Source organism: Ziziphus jujuba, chromosome 4 (assembly GCF_031755915.1).
Source record: "Ziziphus jujuba cultivar Dongzao chromosome 4, ASM3175591v1".
In the NCBI taxonomy this organism is placed as follows: domain Eukaryota; kingdom Viridiplantae; phylum Streptophyta; class Magnoliopsida; order Rosales; family Rhamnaceae; genus Ziziphus; species Ziziphus jujuba.
In genome coordinates this window covers 24,355,731-24,374,794 of record NC_083382.1, presented here as the reverse complement: position 1 = coordinate 24,374,794, position 19,064 = coordinate 24,355,731, and the positions used below count along the sequence as shown (strand labels likewise).

The following is a 19,064-nucleotide window of genomic DNA, read 5'->3' as shown; positions in this document are numbered from 1 at the left end:
GAAGATTTTGAGTTTTATAGGGGCAAATCGAGGTAAAAGACAGTATGGCTATACAGTACATTCGAGCATGTGACCCTATTAGGTGGCCACGATCTCTTTCTCCATGTAAAAGATACACTATCTTGACCATCAATGTCGTGGAAAGTATGAATTGTATTTTGCTAGATGCATTTAGCATGTATGGGATTTGTTACAAATGTGGTTTTATGAACGATGAAATGCAGATGCAAAATTGACAAAGCCTGTGTCAAACCATATGAAAGAGGAACTTAAACTTCACAATTTGGACTCTATCAGATTGCTTTGAAGTTTGACCAATACAATTCAGTACCAACTAAACTTGTAAAAAAGTTTGATCAATATATGAAGATGTTTGATTGTGCAGTAGAGCTGGACATAGACTTTTTTTGTGTGGGTAAATATTTTTTTAATTAGCTTTCAACTAGTGAACTGTGGTTAATTCACGAGGTAAGTATGCTTTGGATCTAGATTTTTATTTATTAGTTTGCTAAGATTTTATGGTTGTTAAACTTACATGGTTGTAATTTAAAATTAACTTGTATTTTAATGTAGTATATGAAAGTTATGCCTTACTTATTTCGAGCACGTGCCAATCGATTTTCTGATATCTTTAATCCTAGATTCAAGATGATTGATGGTAGATTTTAGGTAAGTAATTAATTTTTGTGGTTGTCATATATTTAGTTATCTAAGAGTGGATTTTCCCTTTTAGGAGGGGAAGGACACAGTGCATACTTTCTTGTATCATGTATATTTTAGTATGTGATGAATCATTGATAATTAATTTTCTTGTAGGGATACATTGAAACAGCTTATAAAAAATTCAACGCCAATCTATCTAGATATGTATTCCTAGATGAAATGCGATTGTATGTTTTGGGGCTTCGAATGAAGGAGTCTAAGCCGTAAAAAAGTGTAAACCATGAACAAATAAAATGTCCAAATTGTTTAATGTTCACTGTTTATTTATTTATTTTCTTAATTGTTTCATGTATTGTCTTGACAGTTATTGATACCTTTGAATAAGCAAAATATGCATTAGCTTTTAGGACACATGGATTCGAAGGAGTGATATATAACCATAGATGATTTGGATAAGGTTGGCAATCGAAACAAAGGACAGCCTATTTTAAGAAATTATGCTGCATGTTACCTTATTTATTATGTTCTACCTGCTTCTATGAGGAGCAATTGGATTTTGTAGATTCTATTGATGAGTTCACCTGTGCATTTGCAGACACTTGCCCCTAGCACACTAATGGGTAATTAGTCTAACACTCACATGTTGTTAATTAAATTTTAGCTATTGAATATTGTTGTAATTATGTTTTTTCTTTTCTAATAATAAAATTTGTTTTAGTGGTGACTGTAGGATTTTTATGCTCAAACGCATGGAGTTTTTGCATGCCAGACTACCTTTAAACTTTACACAAAATGATGTTGTTCTTCAAAAAGAAATATGCTTAGGAGGCTTATAATAAGGAACTTAGTATCTAAGTTAAGTAGTACTATATGCTTTTGTTATTGATAATAGGTTGTGGAGTTTGTAATCTATAAATTTGGACAACTTAGGTACATAGCAATCTTAATTTAGTGGATATAGTTGGTTTTACTATTTGTGATCATGTGGGAATCCTGGGGCAATTGTTTTGTAAAGGATGTAATAAGGATGTGTTCATAAAATATTAAAATTCTATTTTTGACTAACATTTTAATTTCCCTAATGAAGTTACACAACGTTTTCATTGTCCATAATCATAAGTGAAATTTTAAAATCTATTATCATAACATAATAAATTATTACCATGGAGTAGAATATATATCCATGATACAAAATAATTGTGAAATCTCATGTATATCATAAGATAATGAATTCGTACATTTCTGTCTATAATGTCCAACACCACCTTATCGACTACATCTACGTCCAATAACATCTTCACCTTAAGATGGTATGCATTGCATCCTTGGCCTACTGACTCACCTACAAGTCCATCTCGATGGAAGAACAATACAAGTTGACACATTATCCGGAGCATGCTACTGTTTTCATTTAAAACAGGATAAATGGACTCAGCATAAGCTGCATGATATGCATCCGCAATGTCGTAATGAGAACATATGTCATAAGAAGTAATTTTACATTCTCCCTAACCAGCAATACAATGATCATAAGGATATTGAGCAAGATTGAAGACTTTACATAAGCATGTATTTTTATTGGAGGTTAATTGTGCCTTTCAAACTTCCACCTTCCATAACAAACTCATACATATTCACGACCTTCACACATAACCCAATAGACTTAAAATTCCAGAGTTTAAGTTCCTTTTCCATATGGTCAATTACAGGCTTTATCAATTTTGCACCTGCATTTCATTGTTTATAAAACCACCCTTGCAGCAAATCCCTATGTGCTCAATCAATGCTTCTATTGGCATCTATCTCGCATCTAGCAAAATATCATTCATGCTTTTTGCATATTGGTGGTTAGGATAGTGTACATTTTACATAGAGAAAGAGAACGCACCCACTTAGTAGGGTCACATACTCGAATGTACTGTGCAGCTCTATTATCTTTTGTCTCAATTTGCCTCATATAAAACTTAAAATTCTCAACGAAATATGCCTTAGCTACGAGCATGAAACATTGTATTATCTTATCATCATCTTTTGCATGTCCATTAGACTTAATATTTCTGCTTATATAATATGTACATAGGCTATGGTATGCTTTAGGAAAGACTTTGCATATTGCTCTTTCAATAGCTTGGTGTCTATCAATCACAAACACCAAATTTGGGAAATCTCTAATAGTGTCCTTAAGATTTTGGAAAAACCACATATATGCTCGCTCGTTCTCTCCATCTCCAATGCCAAAACCCAAGGGTTATATTTGCTTATAACCATCCATGGCCGCTGCAATATGCATGTATTCTTTGTATTTCCTTTTCAAAGTAGTCGCATCAACAACCAACACGGGTCTTATGTGGAATATAAATCACTTAATGCACATTCCAATTGCCATAAAAAATATACAAAATGGTTATTATTATCTGTTTTGATATGTGTTAGAGGCCCAGAACTTTTTTGACTCTAACTCATAATAGTAGGCAAGCAACTTAGCAAAATTCTCTTATAGAGATTCCCTAACACTGTTAAGTGCATATTCACTCCATATATTTTCATACTTTATTATAGCTTATATTCACTCCATATTTTTGCAGAAAGTCATGTTGAATTTCTTTGGGTTTGTAAACACGTGCAATCCCTTCATATTTAGATTTGATACATTGTCCGATAACCTAGCTACTCATCTGTTTATGTTCCCGATGCATGATATCTAACGAGCAACTATATACATTATCAAAAATTCTTACAATGAATATTTCTCCATTTTTTTTAATTTGGTTGCATACAGTCGTTATTTACAAGTATTTTCCAAACACACAACCTCATATCATTGTGTAGTTGACATTGTCATCTTAAATTCTCTATTTGTACCTATGCAATAAATAATCAATTATTCTGTAACTCATGATTGTAACAAAATATCTATCCAACTACAATACTCTTGTAGCTTGTAAACTTTGATGAAATTATGGCCATATAACCAATTCTGTTGCTCAATGAAAAATGGTCACTTGTAGCATGATGACCCCTAACATCATAAACTCCTTCATTGTTCATTTCAGAATGCATATATTATTATCTTGCAACTCATGTTCAAATTGTACATCATTATGATCAATATCATCCAACTAAATACTAACATCATCCCCTTTTGCATTATAGTTCTCATAATTATTAATATTATAAAATTGATCATATTCTTCTTGGTTAGGAATCCATTCAGTAGAGTCACCTCTAATACTAACTTCTTCATGGATGTTAAATGATGTCCAAGACCCACGGACATCAACTTGATCTCTAAATTGAGTTTCAAGAACTACAATATCATAAAAGTAGCCTCAATAGGTTCAGATTAGGAAACTTGTGTTAAATGAACACTAATTGAAGGACGAGAAAAAGATAAATGATGACTCCCACTATTCGAAGCAAAGGTTGTTTCATGAACTAATCTAGATACTTGTTCAACTTTGGAAATTACCTTAACATAAAATGGAGGTCGTATCATCGTCATCTCTCCATTCCTCACTTCTTGAAGAAAGCATTTCACATCCCCATTGTTGCGTATTTTTGTAAGATCCAACTTTTTTGCACATCATCTATATACCCATTTTAGATATGGCAAATATTCATTTCAGTTCATCTCAATAGAATTGAAAATCTGATCCTTTGACTTTAATTTTATGCATATTTTGCCGATAGAAACCATTCTATTTTTACTATTTTGATACTCCTAAAGACCACCATCATTTCTCACCAAAGTTTCATTGTATAAAACTGCAATTACATTATTCTTATATTCCATTTCACTATAAAATTAAATAAATAATATAAAATTAAATTAATAAATAAAAATATAAATAATACTAACAAAACATATTAAAAGTCTAAAAAAAAATTGATTCTATTTTTTTTTTCCATCTAATCCAACATTTTCCTACAATAAATTGATGGAAAAGAGCAGAAAACTACCAAAAACTGATAAACTAGTGGTAAATGGCGGAACTTCATCTTTTTCACTCATTTTTCTACTGTTTTACTGCTTTGGCGAATTTGCATATCTACAAAAAAATTTCTTCCATTTTTTACACCATAAGTAACATAAGTAACATTAAATTCAAAATAACAACTCATAAACTAATTTAATACATACCTATAAAAAAAATCCTTAGAAAAATAAAAAATTATTTAACATAAATTTGAACTCCAAGAGAAAGAAAAAAAAAAGAAAAATATTTACCCCCGTTTAGCTCTAAGAGTAAGAGAGTAGAGAAGAAAGAGAAGAAAAATTGTAATAAAAGAAAGATACGAATCGAAACACGTGAGAAACATGTGAAAAATGGAAAAAAAAAAAAAACAAAGGGAAAAAACCATTTATTTCTTTTAAATTTTAATCAAAGACATTTTTATCCAAAAATAATTATTTTTTAATTATTGATTTGCAAAATGGTCAATTTAAAAAAAAATCCATTTATATATTCCAACTTAAAAGAAAAGCCCAATACATCCTGGGCTTTGATAAGTAGTAAAACCATATGAGTCCTGTGTTATTATTATTATATTTGGGCCATGAGGAGGTAGTAAGTATATAACTTTTTAACAATTTGGTCAATGTTGTCAAATTTTTTCCATTATATAAATGCATATATATCTAGTCAAATTCTACTACATAATTTCTTTTGTCGAAATAATATTCTTTTCAAAAGAAAAAGAAATTATAATATGATTTAATGTCATTATATTATATAAAATTTTAAAAGTGAGAAAAAAATTAAATATTAAATCAGATATATGACTACTTTCCATAATGAAAAAAATGATGTTGTTTAATCGATTTTTTTTTCAAAAATAAAAAAAGATATATTTAATTTAGAATTTATAAAATTTAAAAAATATTTAGATATTTAAAAATATTTAATTTAAATTTTAAAAATATTTATGCAAATTTAATAGTATTAAATTCAAATTTTAATAAATTTTATAAAAATTAATTTAGAACTTTATAAAATTATTTTAAAATTTATATATATTTAAAAAATTATTTATTTTTAAAAAAAATTAAAATAATAAATTTTAATAAATTTAAAAAAAATTATAGTTAAATTTTTATAAATTTATTTTTTAAAATTATATAACAATAAATCCAATTTTTTAAAATACACCATTTATTTTAAATTTATTAAATTTTAAATTAAATACATGAGTGGGTAAAAATATTTTGTTAAAAAACGGCGACCCCGAGTCGTGTCGTGTGGTTGTGTTTTGAAAGTCTGGAGTCCCCAAATCGCAGAGGCGTGAGTGAGAGTAAGAGTAAGAGAGAGAGAGAGAGTGCCTGCGTAGCTAGCAAGCGAACTTTCAGTACGAAGACGAAGTTACAGAGTGACAGAGACGAAGAATAGAGACTAGAGAGAGAGAGTGTTGAGCAAAGCTGAGCTTTCAGTTTTTCGCAGACAAAAAGGAAAACAAAAGCAAGCGATAATGGCTGAACCCAAAACCAAATACGATCGCCAGCTCAGGTACACTATTTACTGTCTCTCTTGCCCTTCTCCAATTGTCTTTGTTGCCCTCATCCATTCTGCTAATTTTCCCTCTTGCCCTAACTCTGTACCAGCTCTCTAACCTCTACTTGTTTCAAGATTTTTTTATTTTTTATTTTTTTTAAGCACTAATTGCCCAAGTTGTTTCCGTTTGAGCTAAATTTTCCTGGAAAACGTTTGTCTCCTAATAATTATCAACTTCTTTAGGCGTATTTGAATTTGTTTTCTTCATAGGCTTTCCCACATATTTATTTATTTTTTTCACGAACTATGTTATAATCAAACGGAATGGTTTGCCAGACTCTGTCAATTAAGGTGTATAAGATTTATGGGAAACAATAGTTATTGTTTTTTTTTTTTTTTTTTTCAAAGGTAATTGGATATGATGAGGTTAATAGGTACAAGTTTACTATAGCTTAATGTAGGATCAAAATCCTAGGAGAAAGTAAGTAATCGTATGGCGTTGCTTTTAGTTCTAGGTTAATATAGCTTAAGTTGCAGTCAGCTACATGGTTTGTTGGAGTTAGTAGCTTGTAGTCCGAGTTTCTGTTCTTTTTGTATGTTGAAGTGACAGGAAAAGATTGTCTTGATGGCTTGTAGTTTGTTTACTGCTGTTAGCAATTCTCTCTCTCTCTCTCTCCCCCTTAAAAAGAAGAAGAATGAAATTGTTGATTAATCAGAAAAGTCACTAAATTATTGTTGGGTAGTTGTATGAACTTTCAAATAACATTGTTTTTTATTGGAATGGATGTGAGGAGCCTTTTGGTGCAAAGTTGGTTATTAATTCAGACTCGATGGTCATATGCTGATTTTTTGTTCAAAGCATGATATAATTGTATCTCTCTCTGGCAAGGTTAGCGTTTCCACTTTTAATTCGTTAATGATTCTCTTACTTGTGGAATATTCGTGCTGGGAAATCAATAATTTGGGTACATTATTCTGTTTGTGTAGATTGAGAATAAAAAGATTTGTTTTTGTAGACTTGCAATTTTGTTTGCTTTTGTGCATTTTGAAATAAATTTCGGTCTCAATTGAAATTGCAGAATATGGGGTGATCAAGGACAGGCTGCCCTTGAGAAAGCCAGCATATGTTTGCTTAATTGTGGTCCTACAGGTTCTGAAACTTTAAAAAATCTTGTTCTTGGGGGGATTGGAAGCATCACTGTAATTGATGGATCCAAAGTTGAATTGGGTGACCTTGGAAATAACTTTATGGGTAAGTTTCTCTTTCTGCTGCATTCATTTGGTTTTGAGTCTTCTATCCTCTTATTAGTTGGATATCTTTTAGTTGATGAGTCAAGCGTTGGGCAATCAAAGGCAAAATGTGTTTGTGCATTTCTTCAAGAGCTAAATGATGCTGTTAAGGCAAAGTTTATAGAAGAATATCCAGAGGCTCTAATTGAGACAAACCCATCATTCTTTTCTCAGTTTACATTGGTTGTAGCTACTCAGGTATGTTAATGTTAACAATATTATGAACTAGTGGAAAATCTCTTGTTATTGGCTGCTATTTTTAACATCTTCATCAGGCCTTTCTGTTTTTTGATATACTGTTTCTTAGCACTTTGCCATATTGGCATGTCAATTAATAATAAAGGTGCCAAGTAGCTAGAGTGGAGTTTAAGTTGGATTCTAGGGAAACTAGTACCGTATCTCTAATGTAGTTTGCTAATTGCACAATCAGCTAGTGGAAGATTCAATGGTAAAGCTCGATAGGATCTGTCGGGAGGCAAATGTGATGTTGGTCTTTGCTCGCTCCTATGGCCTTACTGGGTTAGTCAGAATCAGTGTGAAGGTAATTTGCTTTAGATTGTTGTTTAAATTGTTTATTGGTTATCAATTTTCATGGAAAATTGAACAGAGCAATGGGAAGAACAAGGATGACCTCTATAGTATCTTGAAAGCTCCATCATGTTTGATGTTAATTGGTTTGAATGATCATGGGCATTTTCTGATTGGTTACATATATTAAGATGATCAAACCCAAAAACTTCCAAGAATTTGTGAAACATAAATTTGATCTCAATTCATAAAAGGGCGCTAAGTTCACTTCCTCATTTGTTCTCCTTCTGTCATTTACAGGAGCATACTGTTATTGAGTCCAAACCTGATCATTTTCTGGATGACCTTCGGTTAAATAACCCATGGCCTGAACTCAGGAGGTATGCTGTTCTTTTTTGAATTTATTATCTGAGGTTTGATTGGTATTTTGTGTTTACATTCAAATACATTTTTTTTTTTGGGCCATGATTTATTGGTTTCTGGCCCATATAAGCAGTTGATATTTATTCACTCTTTTGAGTCTGTGTCCACGTTGTTGCCTTAGAATGTATACCTTTTATCTTGTTTGTAGAATCTGATTGTAAATATCTTATTTAACAATAATAGGCTAGCAGAAACAACTGATCTACAAGTGTCTGATCCTATTTCCCACAAGCACATACCATATGTCATCATCCTTGTCAAGATGGCAGATGAATGGGCCAAAAGCCATGGTGGTAACCTACCCTCAACCAGGGAAGAGAAGAAAGAGTTCAAGGTTTACCTGCTTGGTTCATATGTGCTGTTTCCTGTTGCTTTCTGTATCTGCCACTCATTTAATCTTCTTAGTGACATGTTTAAGCTGTGGAATGTTTTAGGATCTTCTTAAAGCCAGGATGATTGCGTTGGATGAAGATAACTATAAGGAAGCTATTGATGCCTCCTTCAAAGTTTTTGCTCCTCGAGGAATTAGTAAGTAGACAAGTCTCAATGCTGATTTTTATTGTTTCTTACTTTTTCAAAGAATCTGTTGGATATATTATTTTATTAAGATGGGTTAACTGACCATCCACATGCATGGATAGCAGTGGGACTATGCTTGATAACACCTGGATGGCAGTGGTGGTATACTTGGGAATGAATTGATGAGCGTTGGCATTGGTGTTGTTTGCCTGCATTGATATGGGATGAGAATGTAGGGAACAAGAATGATTTGAGTTACATTCTTTTGTTATCCGTATAATAGTTATCCATATAATAAAATGAAGCAATAAGAGATCAAAGGATCCTGAAAATGTTTATAATAAACAGACTAGGATTCTAATTTGTGACAATTAGCCTGTAGAGAGTATCCTTCATACATGGTGACCGATGCCTACATGTTTATAAAGTTTGCGGTTCAATTTTTTTGAGTTTGTCAAAAAGAATTATGTTACTCTAAAAATTGATCCTTTAATGTAATTAGGCTGTTAAAATTTTTCATCTTTTGTATCTCAGGTTCAGATTTGCAACAGGTAATTAATGATGGTTGTGCAGAAGTTGATTCCAGTTCATTGGATTTTTGGATTATGGTAGCAGCATTGAAGGTTGGTGAAATTAAAATTGCACGTCTAACATCTTAAATTGTGTGTTTGACTTTAATGTTGCCAAGTTGTACTTCATGTTACCTGCTAATTTTCAAGAACGTATCTCATGCAACACTGTTATCCTGAATCTTGCCAAAGTGATTTTTGAAAATTAGTTTATTGTTTGGTTAATTTCTCTTATGAGTACTAGAAGAGAAGATCGGATTTATTTATTTTTATTAACTTAACCTTTGGAAATTGATGGTAACTCAATTAATTTTTTTCTTTTTTCTTTTTTTTTTTTTTTTTCCCCCTTAGTGACCAAGAAGGGAGATATTCGTGAGTGAAGTTTTGGTTTCCATTGAAAGGCTTTTTGGGATTTCAGCCTTCTTGAATGTCTAACTATAAAAACTATACTAACATCTATAAATTCTTTTTGCTTCAAAAATAAGATTGCCACTATTATTTTGACTGCTGTTTATTCTGTATTTTTAGTGGGACTCTTTCAAGTTGTATGATTGGAAATGTCTTTCTTCCATTCGCAGGAATTCTTAGCAAAGGAAGGTGGTGGTGAGGCTCCCCTGGAGGGATCAATACCAGACATGACATCCTCAACTGAGTTAGTGACAGTTTCTTCATGTTATGAGGCTACTTTCTCCTCTTTCTCTGCTTTAGAAATTAGTAATAAAAAAATAAAAAGCAGTAAGTTTCTGATATAAGATCTACAACAATATGTTGTAGGCATTATGTAAATTTACAGAATATCTACTTTGCCAAGGCTGATGCTGATTTTCTTGCCATTGAGCAACGGGTTAGAAATATTCTGAAGAAAATTGGTCGAGATCCAAATAGCATCTCAAAGGCAATAATAAAAAGCTTCTGTAAGAATGCAAGAAAACTCAAGGTAAGTGAATAGAGTTCTACCATTATCATGTAATCTATGTCTTTTCCTTAGTTTGTACTTTTCAAAAAATATAACTGAATCTCAAAGATGCTAACCTCAAAAGAATATTTAAATGATCTACCAAATTGTTTCAGTTATTTCTGTATGGTCCTTCTGATATTTCATTTGTTCCACCATGAATGTGGAAACTATCTTAGGCTGTAACAAGTATTTTTTTATTATTGGTCTTCTATGCCTGCCATGTTGATGAGTCCAATTAAATACAAGGCATCTCTCCCCAAAACATCCACCTACAAACTGTGTCTTATGGGCTTGTAGCTACTTATTTGGCACCTTATATTGTAGCTTTTCTTATATATTTCTTTTTCTTTAAGGAAGACCAATTTTTATTTCTGTAGATTTGTAGATATCGCCTTGTCGAGGAAGAATTCAATTCTCCAATATTATCAGAACTACAGAAGTATCTGACAGATGAAGATTACAGGTGAGACATTGATTTTATTGGTTTGCTTGTAGAATCAATTCACCTAAGGTGGTCAGTTCACCTTTCTATGTTTGCTCTACTCCATGCATGGTTCTTAACTACAGAACCTTTTTGTATATAAACTGATGATTGTTTCCATACAATATTAGAATCTGTCTTTGGCAGTCAAAGAATAAGAGCCTAGGAAAACTACATATGCTTGATGCAATAGAAATATTTACACGCTGCCCTGTGGGGTTTGTTGATTGAAGGCCCATAACACGTTATTTTATCAAAGAACTAAAATCATTAGAAAATTTAGGAATTATACTATCCTAGCCGATTAAATCCACTTCAGCTTTCAGAATTTGTTTTACAGATTGGATGGTTGATTTTGCGTCTACAATAGTTTGAATTTTAATTATCAACTACTATTAACTGTTTCAAATTTGTTGCTTGATCTGTTTCAATATTATGCATGAGCATTATGTGATTGTGAAGTAAACCCCAATCCAAAAGAAAAGGGGACAGAGAAATTAAATTGAGGACTCTTTTTGCTTACAGCCTACTGTTTCCTGATTGTATGATGGCAGTGTTGCTGTGGGATTCTATATTCTGCTTAGAGCTGTCGATCGCTTTGCTGCCAATTACAATAGTTTTCCCGGGCAATTTAATGGGTAATGCACTATTCTGTTTGTGAGAGTCTTACCAATAATTTCATTTTAAACTTCTGATCTGTGACCATGGTGGTGATTTTCTTGCAGTGCGATGGATGAGGACATATCTCGTTTGAAGATTACTGCTGTTGGTCTACTTGGTGACTTGGGTTGCAATGGGTCTACCTTAACTGAGGACCTTATTAACGAGATGTGCCGATTTGGTGCTGCTGAGCTCCATGCAGTAGCTGCTTTGATAGGAGGAATTGCATCACAAGAAGTGATTAAGGTTTTGTGTTTGGCCTCCTGATATTTTTTCCTCTATGCTTTGTCCACTCGTAACATAAACTGACAAACTCTGTTTTGGTACTGCAACCTCAGCTCATAACAAGACAGTTCGTGCCCATGCCGGGTACTTTCATCTTCAATGGCATCGATCACAAGTCACAACTGTTGTTGCTTTAGGAAGATTAAAGCTGGAAACTGGTAAGTTTTTGACGTGTTGCATATTTCATTTTGCATCCTTTATCTCTGTTGAGGCAGTGAGGCTCATATTTGCATAAAATTTTTGCTGACAGATGTGGTCTTTATGAGATGGCGCATTTAGGCGGTTTAGAGGTCGAGCTATGGTGCAGTTTGGATGCTTCCTGTTTTTGAGAGGCATAGTGGTAGTTCGATCAATTTTACTGAGATCTGAAATTTTTTTAATTTGTTTTATTATTATTATGTGAGAGAGAGAGAGAGAGAGAGAGAGAGAGAGAGAGAGAAAGAGTGTTGTAAAGTTGGCATGGTTCGACTTGCAAAAACAAAAGCCTGAAATCATCTTCACATTATCATACGTGGGGAGAAAAGAAGAATTTGTTTTAAACTTCCAAATAGTTATAGCAGAGTTATTCTTGTAATAATTTAACATACTTTTGGCTCGGAGAGGAGATACTTGCATCTCTTTTCTCCGCTACGAAAATTAGTCACACACTATTTTCATCGGTACACATTTTTTAAGCTCCGATTTCATTTGTTTGTTATCAACGATATCAAGTATATGTTTTGGTATACGGAATGAACTAAGTGAACGAAAAGGATATATGCATAGAATAAATTTCTGTTTTGGTTAATATATTTTTGAAATCTAATATTTTAAAATCTACTAAAACCAACAATTCTAGTTCTGTTTAATTAAAGAAAAGAAAATGCCCACTTGATAAATTTGGTAAAGTAAATATTATTTTCTGTCCTCGTATCAAACGAAGTGTTTAGATTTCTATACTCCCATTCTATTCATCCCACTATCTTCTTATTTCCTGTCGCATAGGCGAGATTTCCCTTACCCGCTTGCCAGTGCTTTTAGGTTAACGTGGAAACGAGTCAAGCCTTATGAAAATACAATAAAATCCTGAGGGGAATATTTAATTACCCTTTTTTTTTTCTTTTTTTTTCCCCTTTCCCCCAAAAGCTTCAGGGGAAAGGTGGTATAAAAAGGTTGGAAAAATGTAAAGAGGGAATTATTTTTTATTAGTAAGGGTAAATTGGGAGCACCTGATGAAAATTAGTCTTCTCTTCATTTCATTCTTAACGAGAAAAAAAAGTCAAAAAAATAAAAAAGGAACAAAATCTTTTTGCTATTCATACATACTAGTTGAAAGATTTGCTCAGTACATGTTGCTGCTCCCCAGCCGAATTCATCAACTTTCAGAAGTGGCAGAAACTTTCTTGCCAGGATGGTAGACGCTGAATTCACCGAAGTCTCTTCTACCACTGGCCAAAAACAGGGGCTCATGATCAGACCCTTGGAAAAGTGAATCAAAGTTTGCAGCTAAAAAGGAAAAAAGAAACACGAAACTGAAAAGGAAGCTCAGTTTATCTTAACGAAAGCAAGCCGTACTGTATCCAATCGAGCAGCACTTAAATAGTGCATCCAAGTTTCTCGGCGGAACAGCTATACAATTCTATCCACTTTTTTTTTTTTTTTGTTTTTTTTTTTTTTTTGTTTTTTTGTTTTTTTGGCAACTATTCTGTAAAGATGGACAATTTATTCAAAGGAGGGCTATGGCATATTAGAAAAGCATCAGAAAGGATTCTAATGACATTGAATTGTTGATGGGCTTCAGCCAACTGAAATAGTAAATGCAAACAGAAGTATGGCTGGATAGCAATGTTGCAACAGTATATAAAATGGCTATTATGGTGGTGGTCGTGAACAGGTAATTTAAAATGTCAAAATGGTAAAGTACCTCCATATCAATGTGAGTGATTGTTAAAATTCATTTCTAACCAATTTACCTGTGCATAATATCCCATCCAGCAGGTAAAAAATGGGGATGAACGGCTTCCACAAATACTTGTCTCCACCTTTGACAAAATTGACGTACACCATCCTCACCATGTTCCTTCAAAATATAATCCACAACTTGCTTCCCATGCGGTCCATGTCCTAATAGGGATAGCTTTGATTTGTGTTTAGGATGGACAGTTCCATCAAATGCCGTAAAACATAAGTCAACTGATCCATTTGATTGTTGACTTCTACCACAATTATCATCAGCCTTTACATCAGAGACATTTTCTATATCAGAAACTCCATGTCCATCTGAGTTCACATTCTTCTCAACCTCAGCATAGGCTTTTCCATAAATCCCAGTATCAGAGTCTAAATAAACATTGTCTACGTCAGCACCCTTCTCCATGGACAGGTCCATATCTTCTATTCTGCTGGATTCTTCTGCTATTGCAGTGTACGGACCATTTGGAGTATAAATTTCTGATGCACCCAACGTTTCAGATGTTGTCAAGCTACTGGTCATCTTCTCCTGCTCTGCAATTGGTAGGACGCTTCCTTTTAAATGCTTAAAAGACAATCCTTTCTTCCTTTCAAGTCGTCTTCTCTCGTTAGGGCTCATGCCAACTAGCAAAGCCCTTTCCAAATCTTCCTCAGAGATCTCCCTTCCTCCGTAATATCTCATGACAATCTGTGAAGAGCATAGAAAAATAAACTCCATCCACACAAATAGAAATAGGAGCATAAACAGACTGAAAACTCCAGCTAACAATTAACACAAGTAGAAATCCTGAAACCAAGGCCTAATTTCTAATATCAATACTTTTGTTGAATGGTATACAAAAGAAAACAGGGGCCATCTATTTCCGAAAGACTCCAAGAACACAAATATTTAGCTAAAGAACCATCAAACAAAAAGAAGCATCATTATTCCTTAGTCCGAGAAAATTCAAAAACTTAAAATATGCTCCTTACCTCTCTCAGTTCTTCACGGCGCTTGGATGGCATTCTTGGTCCATGACGCAAAAGTGCCATTGCAGCTGTTCGCAGTTGTAAAGGAGATACACCTGCATCCTTCGTTGCTGACACAGATGGCCCAGAGGTAGTTTGACTGTGTTCTAAATCCACCACTTTACGAACAAAAAGTGGAATTCCAAATTCTTTAGCTATCTGTTTCTTATACTTCTCAGCAGAAGCATGGGCAACTTCGTGACAGTCCACACAGAGTAGGACAATATCATGAGAGCGATGGCTTTTTAGATGCTCAGGGAAATGCATCCTGTAGCATGAAGGAATTATTCTGTAGCGTAAATAATGATTTCTTTCGCCACAGCCCACACATATATTTTTCTTACTTTGAATATAAAAATCATTGTCTTCATCCTCTGGACGACCTTTAGGTTCAAAAAGGAGCATAATGGCAGGCGGATTGTCATCAACAAGTTTTGCTAAATCTCGACGAAGATACCTGTAAAAAGATGACATTAATCATGTCAAACAGAAAATATTAGTAGTCAATGATTATACTGACAGTATAAATGCTTCTAACCATTCAAGCTTTCTACGATCACAGTAACAAAGCAACCGACCATCATTTGCATAGATCCTACAATTATGATATACCGGAGATTTGCAGGAAAACTTTTGAACAAAAAGCTCTCGAGAAGACTTCCGAGCACCTTGCTTTGAGTTTTTCACTCCATTTTGCTTAGAAACAAACGTAAGTTTTGAATTACAATTAATCAACAAAGCGTAATTAAAAATAGAAAGTGGGCAACTGCCATTTTGACCCAGGCATTTTTGAATAATCACAGGAAAAATATCATCTTGCTTGCCTATCTTGTCCTGGACCAGATAATGAAAATCATCCAAATGACAGCAAACAACTGGTGATGGAGATGGGATGAGGGAATTCAAACTTGAATCTGCACTAAAATCAGCTTGAGTAATTGTGTCACATATATCTGTTGGAGTAGTAGGTGCTTTATCTGCAAGAGCAATGATAGCCTGATCTGCTAATACATATCTCAAGCTCTCATCATGCACCCGAGCCTGCAAGGAAGTAAAAGCAGGTAGATGCTTAATATGTAGAATGCAAACAATGCATCATTACTGCATTGCAATAACATATTAGCAGTAAAAAGTATTCTCGAACCTGAAGCTAAATTGTTGAAGAAGTTAATACTAACCATTAAATCTCTCCATGCACACAATCGCCTCACAACATCCTGAAACCAACACCAAAAATGAAAAATGTAGACCCAAAACACTTTGTGAAACATACAAACTAGTTTCATAAGTGTCAAAGAATACAAGTAAAACCTGGAATTTACAAGAAAGTAATAAGTTGCCCCCTTGACCATTCAAATAACGGGAAAATATTGACAAAGCAGCAGACTCTCCAGGGGAAGCTTCAATCTCTTTTGTGTAAAGTTGCAGAGATGTCAAGTTTGAACGCCGATTAGCCTCGAGCACAAAATGGAATTTGTCATCTGAACATGAGTTTTCTGATCAAATAAGATATTTACAATTCGTACAATATGAGAAATAGTATATGTACGATTTAGAAGGCTACGAGTAGAATGAAGAATCAAGACTAAGCATAGGCTAATTGTGAAATGACCATAGCACATTATTTTAGATTGATAGCACTCCTGCATCAGAGAAAACTAAATTTTTCCATCAAATACCAAAATCACATGAATTTTGCATATTAAGCTTATTGACTCTCCTCTTAAATCAGTCTCAAAACAAGTGTATGCACAACACAATCTTGATGACTGGAAAACTGTTTAGCACTTAATAATATGCCATGATTTGCATGTTATAATATTGCCACGTTTTTTCCTATATTCCAACAGAAACAAGTGAAACACCAAATTTATGACAAGAAAAATGATAAAGAAAGGTCGAAGTGGTACCATTTTCCTGTTGCTCCAGCTCGGCAATAAGACAATTTGCAATATACAATAAATAGTGTGCATCTGTTCGAGCATACTGCACCATTTCCATTGACAAGGGACGTTGTCTCCAATCTTCACGCTACAAATAAATATATTGACGGCAAAAGTATTAGATATCTTTTGAGCGTTTATACATCTTAAACCCAAAAAAGTTTGATGTATTTTAACATTCAAAACTGAAAGTAAGAAAGCATCCAAAAGGAGCTTTGTTTTTTTGTGGATGTATTACTGTCCCTTATTTCAAATAATAAAGGCCTTAAAATATTCTCAAATCAAGACCAATAATTCTCACAAAACAAAATAAAAGACATTTAGACAGACTCGAGACTAAACCTGCAACATTTTGTTTGTAGATACACCACAGTATGATTCAAGTAAGTAAGCCAATGACTTCTGTGGTTTGGACAGCACTTCACATGCCTGCATTGCAATAACAGAACAGAAATCAATTTATGGAAAATAAACAAAAAGAAAAAGCAATTCCAGTCAATTGCTGAATCCACCCACAATGCCTTTGTCTTAAGATTTTCTTTTACCCAGTCATATGTTACAATAATTATACTAGGCACATCTCATACGATATAAAATTTGGTACTAATAGTTCTGACCTTTGCTGTGTCAAATAAATTAACAACATATATATGGAAGTCCCTTTGCAGCCAGAGCACATCATTGTCTGCACCATGGAACACCTACACCACAACAATTCTCATCAACAGCAAGAGTACGACCCATCACCTCAGCACTGTTGCATTACAAATAAGTTTGCAGAAGCAGTTTGCTCCCAGATTTGCTGCTTGATTTCCAAGCACTTACGGTTACTAGCATCATCAATGATGAAAAAGCAATGAAAGAAATTCAAAATCTCAGAAGCTATAGTTCTTTTAACATAACAAAATCATTTAATTTAAATACCTTACATATACTAGGATCAGCAAAAATTGCACGAAGATGGCCCATCGAGTCGTGGAGAGCAATTGTATCTATCAAATAATCTTCCTCGTATGTAGAAATCTGGTCAAATTTCGAAGATAGATTTATAAATAACAAGTTCTCTGCATTACAAAACTAGCATTAAAATAAAAGGAATATCAATAATTCACCTGTATCAAAGCTGTAAAACCCAGAAAAGATCTCAAGCTGTGTTGCTCGGTATCGACTGCGAACACCGTTTCTTTATTCAAAGCTTCTACAAGCTCCTTTAACTGCAACTCAGTATTGACCCAAACGTATGATTCGCTCATGTTCAAATCCATTTTGTCAGTTCTTAAGTTGAATTCAAGACGAGGGTTTTCCAGTAATGCCGTAATTTCAGCCTCATAGGGATGCTTATCCCAAGTATTATCTGCTACAATATTCCTCTTTTAAACTAAGTCCATTACATTGCCAACGAAGCTAAGATATCAAATATAAGGAAAAACTATTCTTTTCAACGTAAATGCTTCATTGCTAGGTTTGATTTGCTAAGAAACTCAACCAACCAGAAAGAAATTATAAATTCAAAGCTCCAACTCCGCATTAACCAAATCAAATTTTCGACCTCAAATTTCAGAATTATTTCATGATTTTGATTTCCAGTTCAGCATAAGACTAATCTCGCTGTTTATCACTATAGGATTCAAAATTTTCGCACTTTCTCGGCAACCAAACACAGCTTTGGGATTAACCAAAAAAAAAAAATGAAAAATAAAACTTGGATTACCGAAGTGTAGAAATGAGTACCGTTAACAGAGTCTTTGTCGTTGATTTTCAAATGCTTGAAAGCGGAGTAGGAATTATCCGCTAAAACTCGTTTGAAGGAATATTGTGGCTTCGGGTCAGCTCCTAAATAACACGAACTTCCTCTGCACTTTTGCTTTCGACGACGTCTTCGATACTCTGCAGCGATGAATAAGATTGAAATCGCCGATATAGACGCGAAGGCAAGCACGAGCTTCAGTTTTCCCTTGTTTTCCATCTTTCACTTGTGTTTTCTCTCTCCTTGTTTCTGTTTTCGATGCTCTTTTGCCTCCGTTTTACTTTCACACCTATTGAAGGAGCCAGAGGTTTAAGAGAGGCTTGGAGCCAACTGAGTCGGCGGTTTGTGGCGGCTCGGAGGTGGCTTACGATATGAATAATTTTTTGGGCTTTTTCGAAGCCGAATAAGACTTTATGGGCCTAAATTTGGGCTTCCTGGTCCAATTAACCGCTTTTCGGTTTTCAAAATTGTGGGTTTTTTTTTTAATTATTTTTTTTTAAATGATGGTTATTTTCTTTACTGCTTTTCAATTGGAAAATCATTTTTGCAAT

The 19,064-nt window shown here is 33.7% G+C and overlaps 2 protein-coding genes across 7 annotated transcripts; one reads left to right on the top strand and one right to left on the bottom strand.

Moving 5' to 3' along the window:
• The first annotated feature begins 5,901 nt into the window (after positions 1-5,901).
• LOC107403922 (NEDD8-activating enzyme E1 regulatory subunit AXR1) lies at positions 5,902-12,527 on the top strand. Of its 3 annotated transcripts, none has more exons than XM_016010841.4 (15): positions 5,904-6,167; positions 7,232-7,404; positions 7,477-7,640; positions 7,873-7,983; positions 8,271-8,350; positions 8,577-8,727; positions 8,828-8,921; positions 9,447-9,535; positions 10,060-10,133; positions 10,256-10,418; positions 10,817-10,902; positions 11,475-11,558; positions 11,646-11,826; positions 11,919-12,023; positions 12,116-12,527. In XM_016010841.4, exons 1-14 carry the CDS (start codon positions 6,130-6,132, stop codon positions 12,000-12,002), a joined length of 1,572 nt encoding a protein of 523 aa, XP_015866327.3. In that variant the 5' UTR covers positions 5,904-6,129; the 3' UTR covers positions 12,003-12,023; positions 12,116-12,527. The 3 variants fall into 3 exon arrangements, with proteins under 3 accessions (XP_048327313.2, XP_015866327.3, XP_060672201.1); XM_060816218.1 differs by lacking the exon at positions 5,904-6,167 and adding an exon at positions 6,941-7,041; XM_048471356.2 differs by lacking the exons at positions 11,919-12,023; positions 12,116-12,527 and having other exon boundaries at positions 5,902-6,167; positions 11,446-11,558; positions 11,646-11,818.
• On the bottom strand, positions 12,279-18,853 carry LOC107403923 (protein RRP6-like 3). 4 transcript variants are annotated; one of them, XM_016010842.4, is made up of 12 exons: positions 18,498-18,853; positions 17,879-18,123; positions 17,691-17,789; positions 17,384-17,467; positions 17,109-17,195; positions 16,734-16,854; positions 16,135-16,319; positions 16,002-16,040; positions 15,362-15,864; positions 14,788-15,280; positions 13,818-14,503; positions 12,279-13,292 (listed from the first exon to the last, which is right to left on the bottom strand). In XM_016010842.4, exons 1-12 carry the CDS (start codon positions 18,730-18,732, stop codon positions 13,220-13,222), a joined length of 2,850 nt encoding a protein of 949 aa, XP_015866328.3. In that variant the 5' UTR covers positions 18,733-18,853; the 3' UTR covers positions 12,279-13,219. The 4 variants fall into 4 exon arrangements, with proteins under 4 accessions (XP_015866328.3, XP_015866330.3, XP_015866329.3 ...); XM_016010844.4 differs by having other exon boundaries at positions 16,135-16,304; positions 18,498-18,852; XM_016010843.4 differs by having other exon boundaries at positions 17,879-18,120; positions 18,498-18,852.
• Positions 18,854-19,064: the final 211 nt, after the last annotated feature.

Excerpts from the sequence above, each read along its gene's own strand:
- LOC107403923 (XM_016010842.4), bottom strand. The coding sequence starts at position 18,732 with ATGGAAAACAAGGGAAAACTGAAGCTCGTGCTTGCCTTCGCGTCTATA. Across the intron at positions 16,041-16,134 it reads TACTTTCTTGTAAATTCCAG|GATGTTGTGAGGCGATTGTG; the intron begins GTTTTACTTGTA and ends TGTTGGTTTCAG. Across the intron at positions 14,504-14,787 it reads GCCGTGAAGAACTGAGAGAG|ATTGTCATGAGATATTACGG; the intron begins GTAAGGAGCATA and ends TGCTCTTCACAG.
- LOC107403922 (XM_016010841.4), top strand. The coding sequence starts at position 6,130 with ATGGCTGAACCCAAAACCAAATACGATCGCCAGCTCAG. Across the intron at positions 7,984-8,270 it reads TAGTCAGAATCAGTGTGAAG|GAGCATACTGTTATTGAGTC; the intron begins GTAATTTGCTTT and ends TGTCATTTACAG. Across the intron at positions 9,536-10,059 it reads TTATGGTAGCAGCATTGAAG|GAATTCTTAGCAAAGGAAGG; the intron begins GTTGGTGAAATT and ends TTCCATTCGCAG.